At 37.5% G+C, this 13,329-nt stretch overlaps 2 protein-coding genes across 2 annotated transcripts; one reads left to right on the forward strand and one right to left on the reverse strand.

The window, feature by feature from the left end:
* Positions 1-2,187: 2,187 nt before the first annotated feature.
* Positions 2,188-4,385, forward strand: LOC113362132 (50S ribosomal protein L35, chloroplastic-like). Its single transcript, XM_026605110.1, has 3 exons — positions 2,188-2,540; positions 2,620-2,736; positions 4,071-4,385. The coding sequence occupies exons 1-3, from the start codon at positions 2,274-2,276 to the stop codon at positions 4,146-4,148; spliced, it is 462 nt and encodes a 153-aa protein (XP_026460895.1). The 5' UTR covers positions 2,188-2,273; the 3' UTR covers positions 4,149-4,385.
* A 682-nt stretch (positions 4,386-5,067) lies between these two features.
* LOC113360678 (anthocyanidin 3-O-glucoside 2''-O-glucosyltransferase-like) lies at positions 5,068-6,300 on the reverse strand. The gene has a single exon (XM_026604160.1). It carries the CDS (start codon positions 6,298-6,300, stop codon positions 5,068-5,070), a length of 1,233 nt encoding a protein of 410 aa, XP_026459945.1.
* Positions 6,301-13,329: the final 7,029 nt, after the last annotated feature.

A 13,329-nucleotide genomic window follows, 5' to 3' on the forward strand; every position in this document is an offset into this window, starting at 1 on the left:
TGGAAACTGGGTTGATTTCCTGGAAACTTCCTCCGTTTTTCCTTCCAGTAAGTATCAACAAGTTTCTAAGCATCATACCTTTGTTTTAATTCCGTTTGTCTTATCTCTGTTTGTGGTTCTCGGATTAGGCAAGAGATATTTTAAAAATCAGGATTACTTCTGACTGATTATTCACTCACAGTTCTTACTGATTTCTTTAGATCTCTTTACTATACCCTTTTTATGCCAAAATCAGTCCAAGCAGTTTTCACAGTCACACCTTATATGATCAAATCCCAACCAACATCACCTACAACACCTCACAATTTGTTTTCATGCTTCCATCATACTAACCCTTATATTTGTCGGTTTACACTCGATGGATCCAAGCCCGTAAAGATAAAGGGGATTAAATTCATGGCTACACAGGTCCTTGTAAACCATCAACCAAATAAGATCTTTAATCCACACAGAGAAGTTACTTTGGTAGAAGAACAGGAAGAGAAAACAGTTTATATGGTAATATTCCATCTGCAAAACGATGGTGGTCAGTAGGAATTGACCTGCATCTTCACCGAATCGGAGGAATTCAACCTCAAAGCTCAGTACAAACTGGATGTTTCAAGAAAATTTCACTCCTAATTAAGTGTTTTACAGGGAAGATGGAATTACATTCTTCATCTTTTTTTTCACTTTCTTTGACGAGCAGTTTGGTCGAGTCAATTGCGACCTGGGTTATGGAATCGGAAGCGATCTCAATCGGGAACACATATGCGGTTCAACCCGGTATGTAGTGGATTCGGGTGACGATATCTCTAGTGGGGACATATACTGCTTTGGGGGAAGAGATTGTCTCTGCATTTGTTATCCTTTCTGACAAAGGAAGGGATAAGGGTCCTCTCAGGCGACGTGTGGAAACATTTGGGCAGAAGAATATGAGGCAAAAATTGCGTGACCGCGTGGATTATTTTTATCCCATAAAAAAATTGGTTGCAGCTAAAGATAATTTAATCAAAGCACATTGTCCAGGCCCAGATAAGGCTATATCTACAACGAAAGGCAGGGAGAATGAAGAAAGAGCAAATTCATCTATGAAAAGCAAAAATGTCGTCAGTGAAGAAATGCGAGAGTTTGGAAAGACCCATCTCTCGCAAGCTCAATGAATACCATATGGCCAGACTGTCAAAAGTTGCAACCATTGACAGTCCAAAATCTGTGTAGTCCTACGCACAGTTCTAAGGCAGTTATTTCCTTATCGTCTGGCATGGAAATTAGAATAGTATTTTCCTTTCTGTTTATGAATAATCTAGTTAAGTGTGTTACGTGTTATTTAGCTCTAGTTTTAGGTATAGTATTTCCTTTCATATATTTTCCTTATATGTTTCTAAACAAGTTTGCTAGAAGTACTAAGGATACTTCTGGTCTTGCGAGTCATCAACAACAGGAACCCTCTATGAAAGATTTACATCAACAACAAAAGGTGCTCACGGAAGGTAGGGGCGGCAAACGTTCACTATACTGCATCAGCAACATCTACCAATATACCAACCACTCGGCTACACAACCATCAACAACACCATTAGGTCACTTCAATGTGCAAACATTGAAGTATCCGTCAAAATTTAGGCTATTCTTGTGGATAGTCATTGAAGAAGGTTTAACAACCTTCACACTCCGGATCTTTCACCAACAAACCACCAACAAACATTGGGCTAGCTGTATCTACTGTGTCGTTCACCAACTGTGGACTAAGACACCGGGGCTAAGAAACAACAACACACCTTGTGATAAAAATGTGCAGGAAACAGGGATAAAGACTCGCAGGAATATCAACGCTATCAAGGGGATAAGGTCGTGGCGAACAACTTCGTCAGAAGTTAATGCTTATAGTTGGGAATGTGCTCAACTACTGTTTTTCTGTCCAATTGTAAAGACTAGGAATGCGATATTCCTAAAATATTCTGTCCAATTGTAAAGACTAGAAATGCGATATTCCTAAAATATCTAAACCTTGTTTGATCGTCGCTTATATAAATAACCACCTCTTTCAAAAAAAAAAAAAAAAAAAAAAAAAAAAAAAAAAAAGAGCATACAAAAAAAAAACGAAACTACGGAAGAAACGAAGGACCCGAAAATAGTTAATCCAAGTGTTAGAGGATTCATCAAAAACCATAGTATAGTGTTACATCCACAAAAAAACTTGTTATTACTCCCCCTTCAAAGATAACAACAGGATAGAACATTTCTCCAGGAGAAAAAATCAAAAACTTGAAGGCAAAAAAGAAGAAGAAGAAATGGCTTGTTCGACTACAATGTCTCTCTCTTTAAAATTCTTCTCCTCCTCCTCATCATCAGCTCCACCTTCTTCACCAAAAACCTTCAATGTAGTTCGTCTAACAAACTTTTCCAAAGGAACAAACTCACTGAAGCTCAGTTCTTGTCAAAACATTTCAGGCTTATTCTCACCTCCAATTCTCTCTGTGAAAAAACTCTCTGTACCTCAGAACACTCCAACTTTTACTGTCTTTGCTGCTAAAGGTTACAAATTGAAAACCCACAAGGTAATTTAAAGGATTTTGTTAAAAACCCAATTTTGATTTTTAAAAATTGGATTTTTATGTATATGTTTTGTTCTTTTAGGCTTCTGCAAAGAGATTTAGGGTTACTGGAAATGGGAAGATAGTGAGGAGGAGAGCTGGAAAGCAACATTTGTTGGGGAAGAAGAACACCAAGAGGAAGAACCGATTGTCCAAAATTGTGAGTTCTTCTCTTGAATAGTGCTAATTTTCCTTCTTATCTGGAATGATATAGATTTTTGTTTGGTTTAGATTAATTTTAGATGGCTGAAAATGTTAATTAAGTAGGCTACTTTAAGCAACGATTAAAAACCGAAATTTTGTACCATAAACTGTCTGCTTGGGGCTTAGGAGAGTGGTTTATAATTTAGGAAGTCATGAATTGCAGTGGTTGTTTATGGAATGTGAACAATTCTAGGTGGAACTTTTATTATAACATGTTTGTAGGTAGTCCAAAGTCATTTTTCAAGGACATTATGTACACTTTACAACTTTAGGGGTATTTTGTTGAGGGTTGTTGAGTTGCATCCTTCAGTAACAGATTAGTAGAAGTGTTGGTTGTTTCCAAATTTTGGCAATGAAAAGTTACTCACTTGGGGAACTCAGTTTCTTACCCGCTAAGATTGAGCAATGTAAATTGGAAACAAATACTATGGAGGCTTATCCGTGAAGTAGCTTAGTTAGAATCAAAGAAGCATCTAGGCAATGTGTGCTCATAAGTGATAGCTGTGTGTCGTTGCTCATCTTAGATCGTCTCGTCAAAATGTAACTTCTCAAGCATCACGACTGATGCCGCCTAACTGTGTGTTTCATTATCTAGCCATTGAAGAACTCGAAATCATTGAGAGGTGCAGAACTTTTGTGATAATAGTTTGGTCTTTTAGAAATCAGTTAAACCTTTTCTGCAGCTCTGAATTTCTGATACGGCCTACACCCTGGTACTGTAAGTTTTTTTGAAGCAGATAATACATTAGAGACATCAATATTGAGTCCAACCGGTGTTGGTTTACAAAATGGGCCCAATTTGAATGAAAGTCCTAACAGCAATTTACATCACAGTATCCCAATCATCAACAAATGCCTTATTTTTGTAACCTCTTGACTTAGAATGATAATGAGGATTTATGTCACTCTCTCCTTCTTAGGCTGCTTTACTACAGTACAGGACATGTCTATGAATAACATGTAGATCGAAGCATTTCACCTCTTTATTTTACTTGGTACTGAAATCAACGTCAATCAAGTACACAAAAAAGGATTTTGGAACTCAAAATTCCGGTCCCACTTTATTGTTGGTCATTCTAGATTTTTTTTTTGAGAAGAATGTAGTTCTTCCAAGCAAGTTAGATGAACTTCATCAACTAGGCCATCCCAGATTACCAATACCTTGTTTGTATTTTGTTTTTGCTTAATTTTCGCTCGTGCGACAATGCAAGTTATACTCAGTGTTGTCCTAAGTTGCAATTGCAATCAAATTGAACATTCGTATTAATATTTTGGTTTGATTATTTACAGCACCCCGTCGACCGCGCTGACTATGACAATGTGATCAAAGCCTTGCCGTATCTTAAAGTCAATCGGTTAGCAAAGTAAGGTGATGATTCCCAGGGATCCATGAATTTGTCTATCGGTTTCTCATGTTTTTATGTGATCTAAATTTGTATCTTTTTGTTGAAGAGGACTAGTTCTTTTGTTCCATCTTTTGAGAATGTAAAATCAATCTCTTTTTTGTTTCATTCCCACAAGCATATGAACTTTTGTTGTATGATAACTTCATTTTTCTTCTCTTTCCATCCTCATGTTGGCCATTGATGATTCATGACTACTCTAGTTCTTGTCCGTTATTTCTGCACAGTAGCTTGATTTAGCATTTCTAGTATGTCTCAGAATCTGGATTTTCTTTTGCTGTCTTACTTTGCTCTGACTTCCTGTTCCTCTGAGAAATCTGAAAAATACCCAATTGTATCATTTCGCTCCCGTAACAGAAAGGTTAACCTAGAGTCTTTTAGATTACATAGCAGTAACTTGTTTTGCGAAGAATTCTAGCTTAATACATTTGAGGCCATGCTGGGAACAGGAATGCAGGGAGGTGATGGTTGATCTACAAAAATCAGAATATAATCTGATTCAATGAGTGTACAGGTTCAGAAATCAGATACAAGTTCTTAATCCCCAAGCTTTCAAACTAATAGAGCTCTCAGCCTCTCACGTTCATTCTGAGGGAAATAGGATCATCTCATTAAATCTGCTCTCACGTTCATTCTGAGCGAAATAGGATCATCTCATTAAATCTGCTCTCACTAGCCTCTGCAGTTTTTTTTCAAGCTTTCTGATTAGTCGTGGTCCTCTCCGTTTAGTTTCATTTCTAAGGGGTAAAGTCAGATCACTGAAACTGTGATAGGAAAAGAGCTCTGGAAAAACAAAGATAACAACAACAGCAGCAACAAAAACATAAAAACACATAACTCGGCATTCTAATTCATGCAATGTCACAACAATGAGATCTGATCACTCACTTGTTAATCTCTTCCTGTAACTTGTTGATGAAATTATCGATATAGGACGAGTCGACTCCTTGTTTAGACAGTAAGCCTTTTAAATTTAAGTGATTAGCCTTTATCTCAAATCCAGCTTTACTATCTTCATCCATCACCATCTTAATTGCACTACAAATACTTTCTTTGCTAAACCAACTTTCATTCTTCACAACTTCCACAGCCACTTTTAGTTCACCACTCAATAGCCTAGACGTCAAATACTGATCATCCATTTGCGGCATCAAAACTAACTGAACATCATTCAGTAATGATTCTGACAATGACCCAAACCCGCAATGGCTCACGAAACATCCAACTGACTTGTGAGCTAATATCTTTGGCTGTTGAACCCAACCGCCATGAACCAATCCTCTCCCTCCAACCCTCTCCTTGAACCCGTCCGGCAATGCTTCATCTACCGTCTCAAAACCTGCAGGTGGTTTCAACGCTACGAGAAATGGCAGCCCCGTTAGCTCAATGCCAAGAATCAGTTCTTGGAATTGGTCCTTGCTCAAAATAATCTGACTCCCAAATGCACAGTAAATAACTGAGCCTGTTTTGAAACTTCCCAACCAATTAGCCAAACGTTCTTCCAGTAATGTACGAGTTTGATCAGGAAGAAGCAGACCTGTTGGTAAAACTGGTTTTTTATATTGAATCTCTAAGTAATCACAATAAGAACCTTCGATCTCTCTGCAGGTTCTTATGCAAATGAAATTACACTCGGTTAAGGAATTAACCACTAGTTGGTGAGTCGTCAAACCTCCGCTGTCTTCGTTCTTGTCAGCCCAAAATGGTATTGCATCTTCAACTTCATGGGCGTAAAGCTTTAACGAAGAATCATGTGGAAAATCAGGCGGAGGTTCCATTAAACTCAGCCTAGTTTTATCATCATCATTTTGTATATTACAGGAAGGTACTATAATGTATGCAGTAGATGCAGCGCCCCTTGTAATGAAAGCAACAGATTTGATGCCAACTTGACGTGCAAATGATGGAACCCAGTGCGCGTGATCTAAGAAAACGAAATCCGGCCGAAGATCAGTGAGAGTAGAGTCAACATGCTTTCGCGAGCCAAAGAAGGCTAGCATAAGGAAATGAGCATCTGAGGGTGAAACATCTGAGAAGGTTTCGGCACCATGGGGAAGACCATCAATGTGCAGTAAGCCGAGTGGCACGAAGGTAATGAAATTTGGATATAAATTCATGGATTCTAATTTGGAGATTGTTTTTGGGGGACAAATATAGGAGATCTTGTTACCTTTTTCTGCTAATGTGTTTGAGTGATAGGATTCAGCACCAATTAATAGAACCTAATGATAAAAATCCTTTGAGTTGGGGATTAGCCACCAATTTTTAAAGAAACGTAACGGATTAATCTGGATTGAATGTCTTACACAACTCTAGAAATGAGTATATATAGTGTTACTGACTTCTAAAAATAAGAACACTAAAGAAAAGCAACAGCAAACTTTAAGGAATTGAATTAAACTAGGAAAATAATAACCTATAGCAATAAGGAAAGATAATAGTGATGTCGGTATCCCAACATCCCATCCCCCTTCAAACACGGCTTGTCCTCAAGCTGCAAACTCTGGAAAACGAATAAGGAGATCATCTGCATCCTCCCAAGTAGCTTCTTCCTTTGAATGATCTTTCCACTTGATAAGCCAACGAGTTCCTGCATGGTTGTTCTTTTTAAACATCTTACGATCTAAAATTGCCTCTGGTTCCCATGGGAAATTATCAGCATTAGTTGGCAGACTAGCATCAACAACAACAGTAGAACCTATTTTCAATTTCAAGGCAGAAACATGAAAAACAGGGTGAATACGGCTAGTAGATGGCAATTCCAGCTTATAAGCAACCGGTCCAATCTTTTCAAGGATGCGAAAAGGACCATAAAATCGTGGCGAAAGCTTTGAAAATGATTGGGAAGCTACAGTGGCTTGACGATATGGTTGTAACCGAAGATAAACCCAATCATTTACTGCAAAACTTCGATCTGTACGATGAGCATCAGCGTAAGTTTTCATTCTAGCTTGTGTATCCCTTAAATGGGTCTTCAGGATTTGTAGAGTGCGGTCCCTAGCTCTTAAGATAATATCAACTGCATTAACCAGTGTAGAACCTGGAAGGTAGGCTGAAATCGTAGGAGGAGGACGACTGTAAACAACTTCAAAAGGAGTCATTCTTATTGCTGAGTGATAAGTCGTGTTATACCACCATTCTGCCCATGGCAACCATTTAGACCACTCATGAGGTTTTGTTCCAGCAAAACAACGCAGGTAGCTCTCTAAAGTTCTGTTGGTAACCTCTGTTTTTCCATCCGTTTGAGGATGATACGCAGAACTTTTACACAATTGAGTGTCTTGTAAAGAGAAATAGGCATCCCAAAAATTACTCAAAAATATAGGATCACGGTCACTCACTATTGTCCGTGGCATGCCGTGGAGACGTACAACATCACGAATAAAGATATCAGCAATAGTAGCAGCGGTATACGGATGAGACAGCGCAATGAAATGAGCATATTTGGATAACCGATCCACTACGACAAGTATAGAGTTTTTACGATTAGATGTTGGCAATCCGTCAATAAAATCCATTGAAATATCCATCCATACATCTTCTGGAATAGGTAAAGGCTGAAGAAGTCCTGGATGAGAAACATCCTCGGATTTATTACGTTGACAAATGTCGCATTGAGCAATGTAAGTTTTTATCGAACGTTTCATTCCCTTCCAGTGAAAATTTCTTTGAAGGCGCTTGTAGGTACGGAGAAAACCAGAGTATCCACCAAGAGGTGTTGCATGAAATTCATGAAGAAGTTTAGTACACCATGTAGAAGTAGAAACCACCACAACACGTCCCTTATAACGGAGAATACCGTCAATATAAGAATACGGTGGTTTATAATTTGGTTTGCGACGTAACTCTTATATAAGAAAACTTAATTCATTGTCATGATGACATTCTCGAATAATATCATTTATGCCAGAAAATATAGGGGCAGTGATCGCCAGAAGATGAGCATCATAAACACGGGATAAGGCATCTGCAGCCTTATTTGCAGCACCACATCGATAAATAATCTCATAATCGTATCCCAAAAGTTTGGACAACCATTTTTGTTGCTCAATTGAAGATAATATTTGGTCTAGGAAGTACTTAAGACTACGATGGTCTGTATAAATTTTGAAATGTCGACCGAGCAAGTAAGGTCGCCATTTTTGAACCGCAGAGACTATAGCAAGCATTTCCTTATCATAAACCGAAAGATTTAAATTTTTACCTGATAACGGCTTGCTGTAAAAAGCAATAGGCCTGCCAGATTGCATTAAAATAGCTCCTAACCCATTACCAGAAGCATCACACTCTAAGGTAAATTCTTTTGTAAAATCCGGAAGTGCCAATACTGGTGTAGTTGTTAAGGAAGACTGTAGTTGTTTGAATGCTTTTGTAGCTAATTCTGACCAGGAAAAAGCATTACGCTTCAATAACTGAGTTAATGGAGCACTTATTTTCCCGTAATCCTTGACAAACTTTCGATAGTAACCTGCTAAACCCAAAAAACCCCTAAGATCCTTAATAGAGGACGGAGTAGGCCAGTTGACGATGCTAGCAATTTTGTCATTCTCAACAGATACTCCATCAGCAGATACCATATGACCAAGATAGCCTATGGATGATTTAGCAAAATCACACTTAGACTCCTTCAAAAACAACTTGTTAGAACGTAATGTCTCAAAAACAAGTTCCAAATGCTTAATATGTTCGGCCATGGAATTACTGTACACCAATATATCGTCAAAGAAAACTAGAACAAACTTACGAAGATATGGCCTCAAAATATCATTCATCAAACTTTGAAAAGTTGCTGGAGTATTAGAGAGACCGAAAGGCATTACCAAAAATTCGTAATGGCCATAATGTGTGCGAAATGCCGTTTTATGAATATATGGCTCGTAGACACGAAGTTGATGAAACCCATAACGCATATCTACCTTGGAGAAAACTTTCTTACCATGCAACTCATCAAGTAATTCTTCCACCATAGGAATGGGAAATCTATCCTTCACAGTGATTTTATTTAGTGCTCGGTAATCAACGCACATACGCCACGAGCCGTCTTTCTTCCGTACTAGTAATACCGGTGAAGAATAAGGGCTGGTACTAGGACGTATGAAGCCTGCATTTTTTAATTCTGAAACAATCTTTTCAATTTCCTCCTTTTGGAAATGAGGGTATCTGTAGGGTCTGACATTAACCGGAGCAGAATTTGGAATTAGAGGAATGCGATGGTCATGAGAGCGTGTAGGTGGAAGATATGTAGGAGAACCAAACACATCTGAAAAACGGAAAATTAATTCTGTAATTTCAGAAGGTACCTGAGAAAGAGTCGAAGATTCCATGTCTGGAGGTAAAGATGATAGCTGCAACAAAATGCCTTGTTGTTCTCGATGTATCAGAAGCTGCATAGGAGTGTGATCTAGAAGCATAACTGTTGGGGAATTGTCACCAACCAAGATAAATTCAGTTCCTGATATACAAAATTTCATGTGTAATTTGTTAAAATCCCAACTTATAGCTCCTAAAGTTTGTAACCACTGAACACCTAAGACGGCGTCGCAGCCACTAATTGCTAACAAAAAAAATTCAGTAGAGAAACTATAGTTCTGTAGCTTAATTGACACATTATCACATGACCCACTAGTTTGAAGAAATCCACCATCCCCTATCATTACGCGCATAACTGCATCATTAGATTGAATAGAATAGCCACATTGCTTGGCGATTGTAGGGTGCAGAAAATTATGAGTGGAACCTGAGTCAATTAAAACAGTGATTGGTTTCCCTTTTATATGACCCGTAATACGCATTGTATTTGGAAACGGAAAGCCCATAAGAGCATGAAGTGAAATTTCAGGAGTTGTTTCAATCTCCTTATCTTGTTCAGCTGTGATTTCCTTATCATCACCACCAATACAATCAAGCTCAGTAATAGTAATGCCAACTGCACCTTCCAAAAATAACAAACGAGACTGCTCACAAAGATGTCCAGGTTTATACAGTTTATCGCAGTTAAAACAAAGGCCTTTCTCACGTCGTTCCTTTTGTTCCATCCATGATAAACGTTTAACTCCTGGAGGTAAACCATTCTTCTGAGAATTTGGAGAAGTTATAGTTCCTAATGCCTTGGGTTGAACAGAACGAATCCAAGGTTTTGATGCAGAAAAAGCTTTAGTAGCAGTAATAGCATCCTCTTGTCTTAAAGCTATGTCGAATGCCTCAGAAAGGGTCTTGGGTAAAAATAAACGAACACCGGTACCAATATCAGGGCGAAGTGCAGAGATAAAAATACTAACCAAATGTTCCTCGGGGATACCATGCACAAAATTTAGTAGCTTTTCAAATTCAGTAATGAGTTCACGGACGGTACATTGTTGTGATAATTTAGATAAAGAGCTGCAGGGATCAATATGCTTTCGAGATCCAAATCTAGAACGAAGTTTAGAAGAGAATTGTTCCCATGTTGATGCTACAAGAGTGTCTTTGATCCAACGGTACCATGAATTTGCATCTCCTTTGAAGTGAACAGCAGCCAATGGTATCCTTTGAGCATCAGGTACATCATGGTATCCTTCGAGCATCAGGTACATCATGAAAAATCCATCCTTCAGCATCATCTCCGTCAAACACAGGAAACTTCAAATTTATTGTGCCTGCACGAATCGTGAAACCAGAACCATAAGAACCATCTTGAATTAAGGGACCCTTACTGTGTGCGTGACCATTACCAGAAAATTTTCCTGATTCACTAAAAATAGTTGCAAGACCATTGATACTGGTTGTAAGCTTTGTGAAGAGGGTTTCTAGTTTTGTATCTGAGGTTATACGATCTTGTTTCATGTCTTCAATTACTTTTTCAAGTTTGTCAGTTAACCCTATAACATGGTTACTCAAATCTTGAACTGTCATTGTTTGGAAATAAAGAAAAAAAAATAATTTTGAAGGTGAAAACCAAACCTGCTCTGATACCAGATGATAGGATTCAGCACCAATTAATAGAACCCTAATGATAAAAATCCTTTGAGTTGGGGATTAGCCACCAATTTTTAAAGAAACGTAACTGATTAATCTGGATTGAATGTCTTACACAACTCTAGAGATGAGTATATATAGTGTTACTGACTTCTAAAAATAAGAACACTAAAGAAAAGCAACAGCAAACTTTAAGGAATAGAATTAAACTAGGAAAGTAATAACCTATAGCAATAAGGAAAGATAATAGTGATGTCGGTATCCCAACATTGAGAGACGAAGGAACGGAGTTAAGTGACCCATGGCAAGAAACGGAAACATGGCGGCATGAAATGTTGGTTTTCCGGTGCCGGTACTCATGGCTGCTGCTTAATTAAGATGAGCGCTCTAGCGTTTATCTTTTGCTAGCTCCTAAGTTTAGATGATATAATGAATTTTGCTTATCACTCGAAAGTCTTGTAATCACAGAAAAGTTTGGGTTACTCACTCTTTGAATGTTGAAGTCCAAGGAAACGACAATGTAGAACTAGGTGGAAAGAAGCGGTGACCAGTGAGAGCCCACAAGCTAATTAGTCATGTATCACGTGGGCACCATTAACCTTCTCTACAGCAAGTTTGCAGTATTGGATGCCTTCCCAACCGTAGTGTTGTTACTGTAATTCATGTACACAAAATTGGTTAAAAAAACTAAAATCAACAATTTCTGGATGAAAATGATATTTAGATTTTGATACTGTTTAAATGGACAAAAATTTAAAAATAGTCGGGATGTAAACAGTTTCATCCTATCCATTTTCAAATATTTTTTCTTATTTTTAATTTACATTAGGATGCATCCAGTTTCATCCTCGCTATTTTTCAAGTTTAAGCCAGGATGAATCCAGTTTCATCCTTGCTATTTTTTTGGTGTCCATTTCACCGATACTAATTTTTACTCGCCCATTAGAACCATGTTTTAAAAATATTTGGACAACTGATCCATTTTCCGATTCATATATGGCAATAAAATGAGGCGTAGTCTGGGTTGTTCGAAGTTGTCATAATCCCAAATTGTCAAATAAGGTTGGTTTTGAATAGCATTTTGTAAATAGAACGTAATTTATAAACGTGTGTTGCTGAGGCGGATTTTAAAATTGAGTTTTGTGAAACACTTTTAATAAAAGCGTCTGGTGCAAGACGTGAATTATAATAGCATTTCATTTGAACACAATCTAAAATACCATTTCATCAGACGGAGTTAATTCGAACGTTCTACCTTGCAACGACTATTAATTTTGATTCCTATAAAAAGGATAGTTTGCAATCCATTTTGTACACATCTCAACTATCAATTCTTATAGGTCATTGTGTGTTTTTTCTGAAAAATCTTCTTCCAGTTCAATTCCTTCCGAAAAGAATAATGGCACATAATTCTAGAGGTCATAGTTTTACTGACTTCTCAAGATATCACTCTTTATGAAGCTAGTTTATCAATATGTCAGGACCTATCATCGATGCAGATCAAGAATCGGCATTGTTGTGATTGAAGGCTAAAGAGAAAATAGAATTAACGATACCTTTATCCAAGCGAACCCCGGGCTCTATTAAGAGTCGTTTTCATGTAATAATTAAGTAGAGAAGTTCAACTATATTGCAAAATTATGTGAAGTCGGTCGGGAATATCAAAGTGGAACCAACGCCGAGCTGAAGGTAAAGCATGTTTTTTACATAATAATTTAAAAAATTAATTAATAAACTAATTAAATATTTATCCGATAATTTATTTTTCAATGACAGCAAATCAAAGCCCGTAAGCGATTTCGGGTAGGCGGTAACAGGAAAAGTTTTAAGCGCGAAGAGTGTTCCCAGTTTTGAAACAACATTAAAATTCTCTGAACATACGACATATGTGTTTGATTCGACTAGAGATTCTCTCGATTTTCATGATAAGTGCATAATTTATATGATTTTAGTATTCATTCCATACTTGTTTTAGCTATATTTCTTGCATTCTATGTTGTATTACTCTTGTTTTCTTTCTTATTTGTGTTTTTAGGTGAATCATTCAAACTCAATGGAAATGGTTGCAAAAGAGCTATAAAGTGAAGTTCTAGAAAGATCCAAGTGTTTAAAGCCAAAAGAAGTGGAAGAAGTGTGACGAAAACGTCGAAAACATAAGAAGGACCATAATACCAAGTTCACTTCATTCAAAT

Source organism: Papaver somniferum, chromosome 3, assembly GCF_003573695.1.
Source record: "Papaver somniferum cultivar HN1 chromosome 3, ASM357369v1, whole genome shotgun sequence".
Classification (NCBI taxonomy): Eukaryota; Viridiplantae; Streptophyta; class Magnoliopsida; order Ranunculales; family Papaveraceae; genus Papaver; species Papaver somniferum.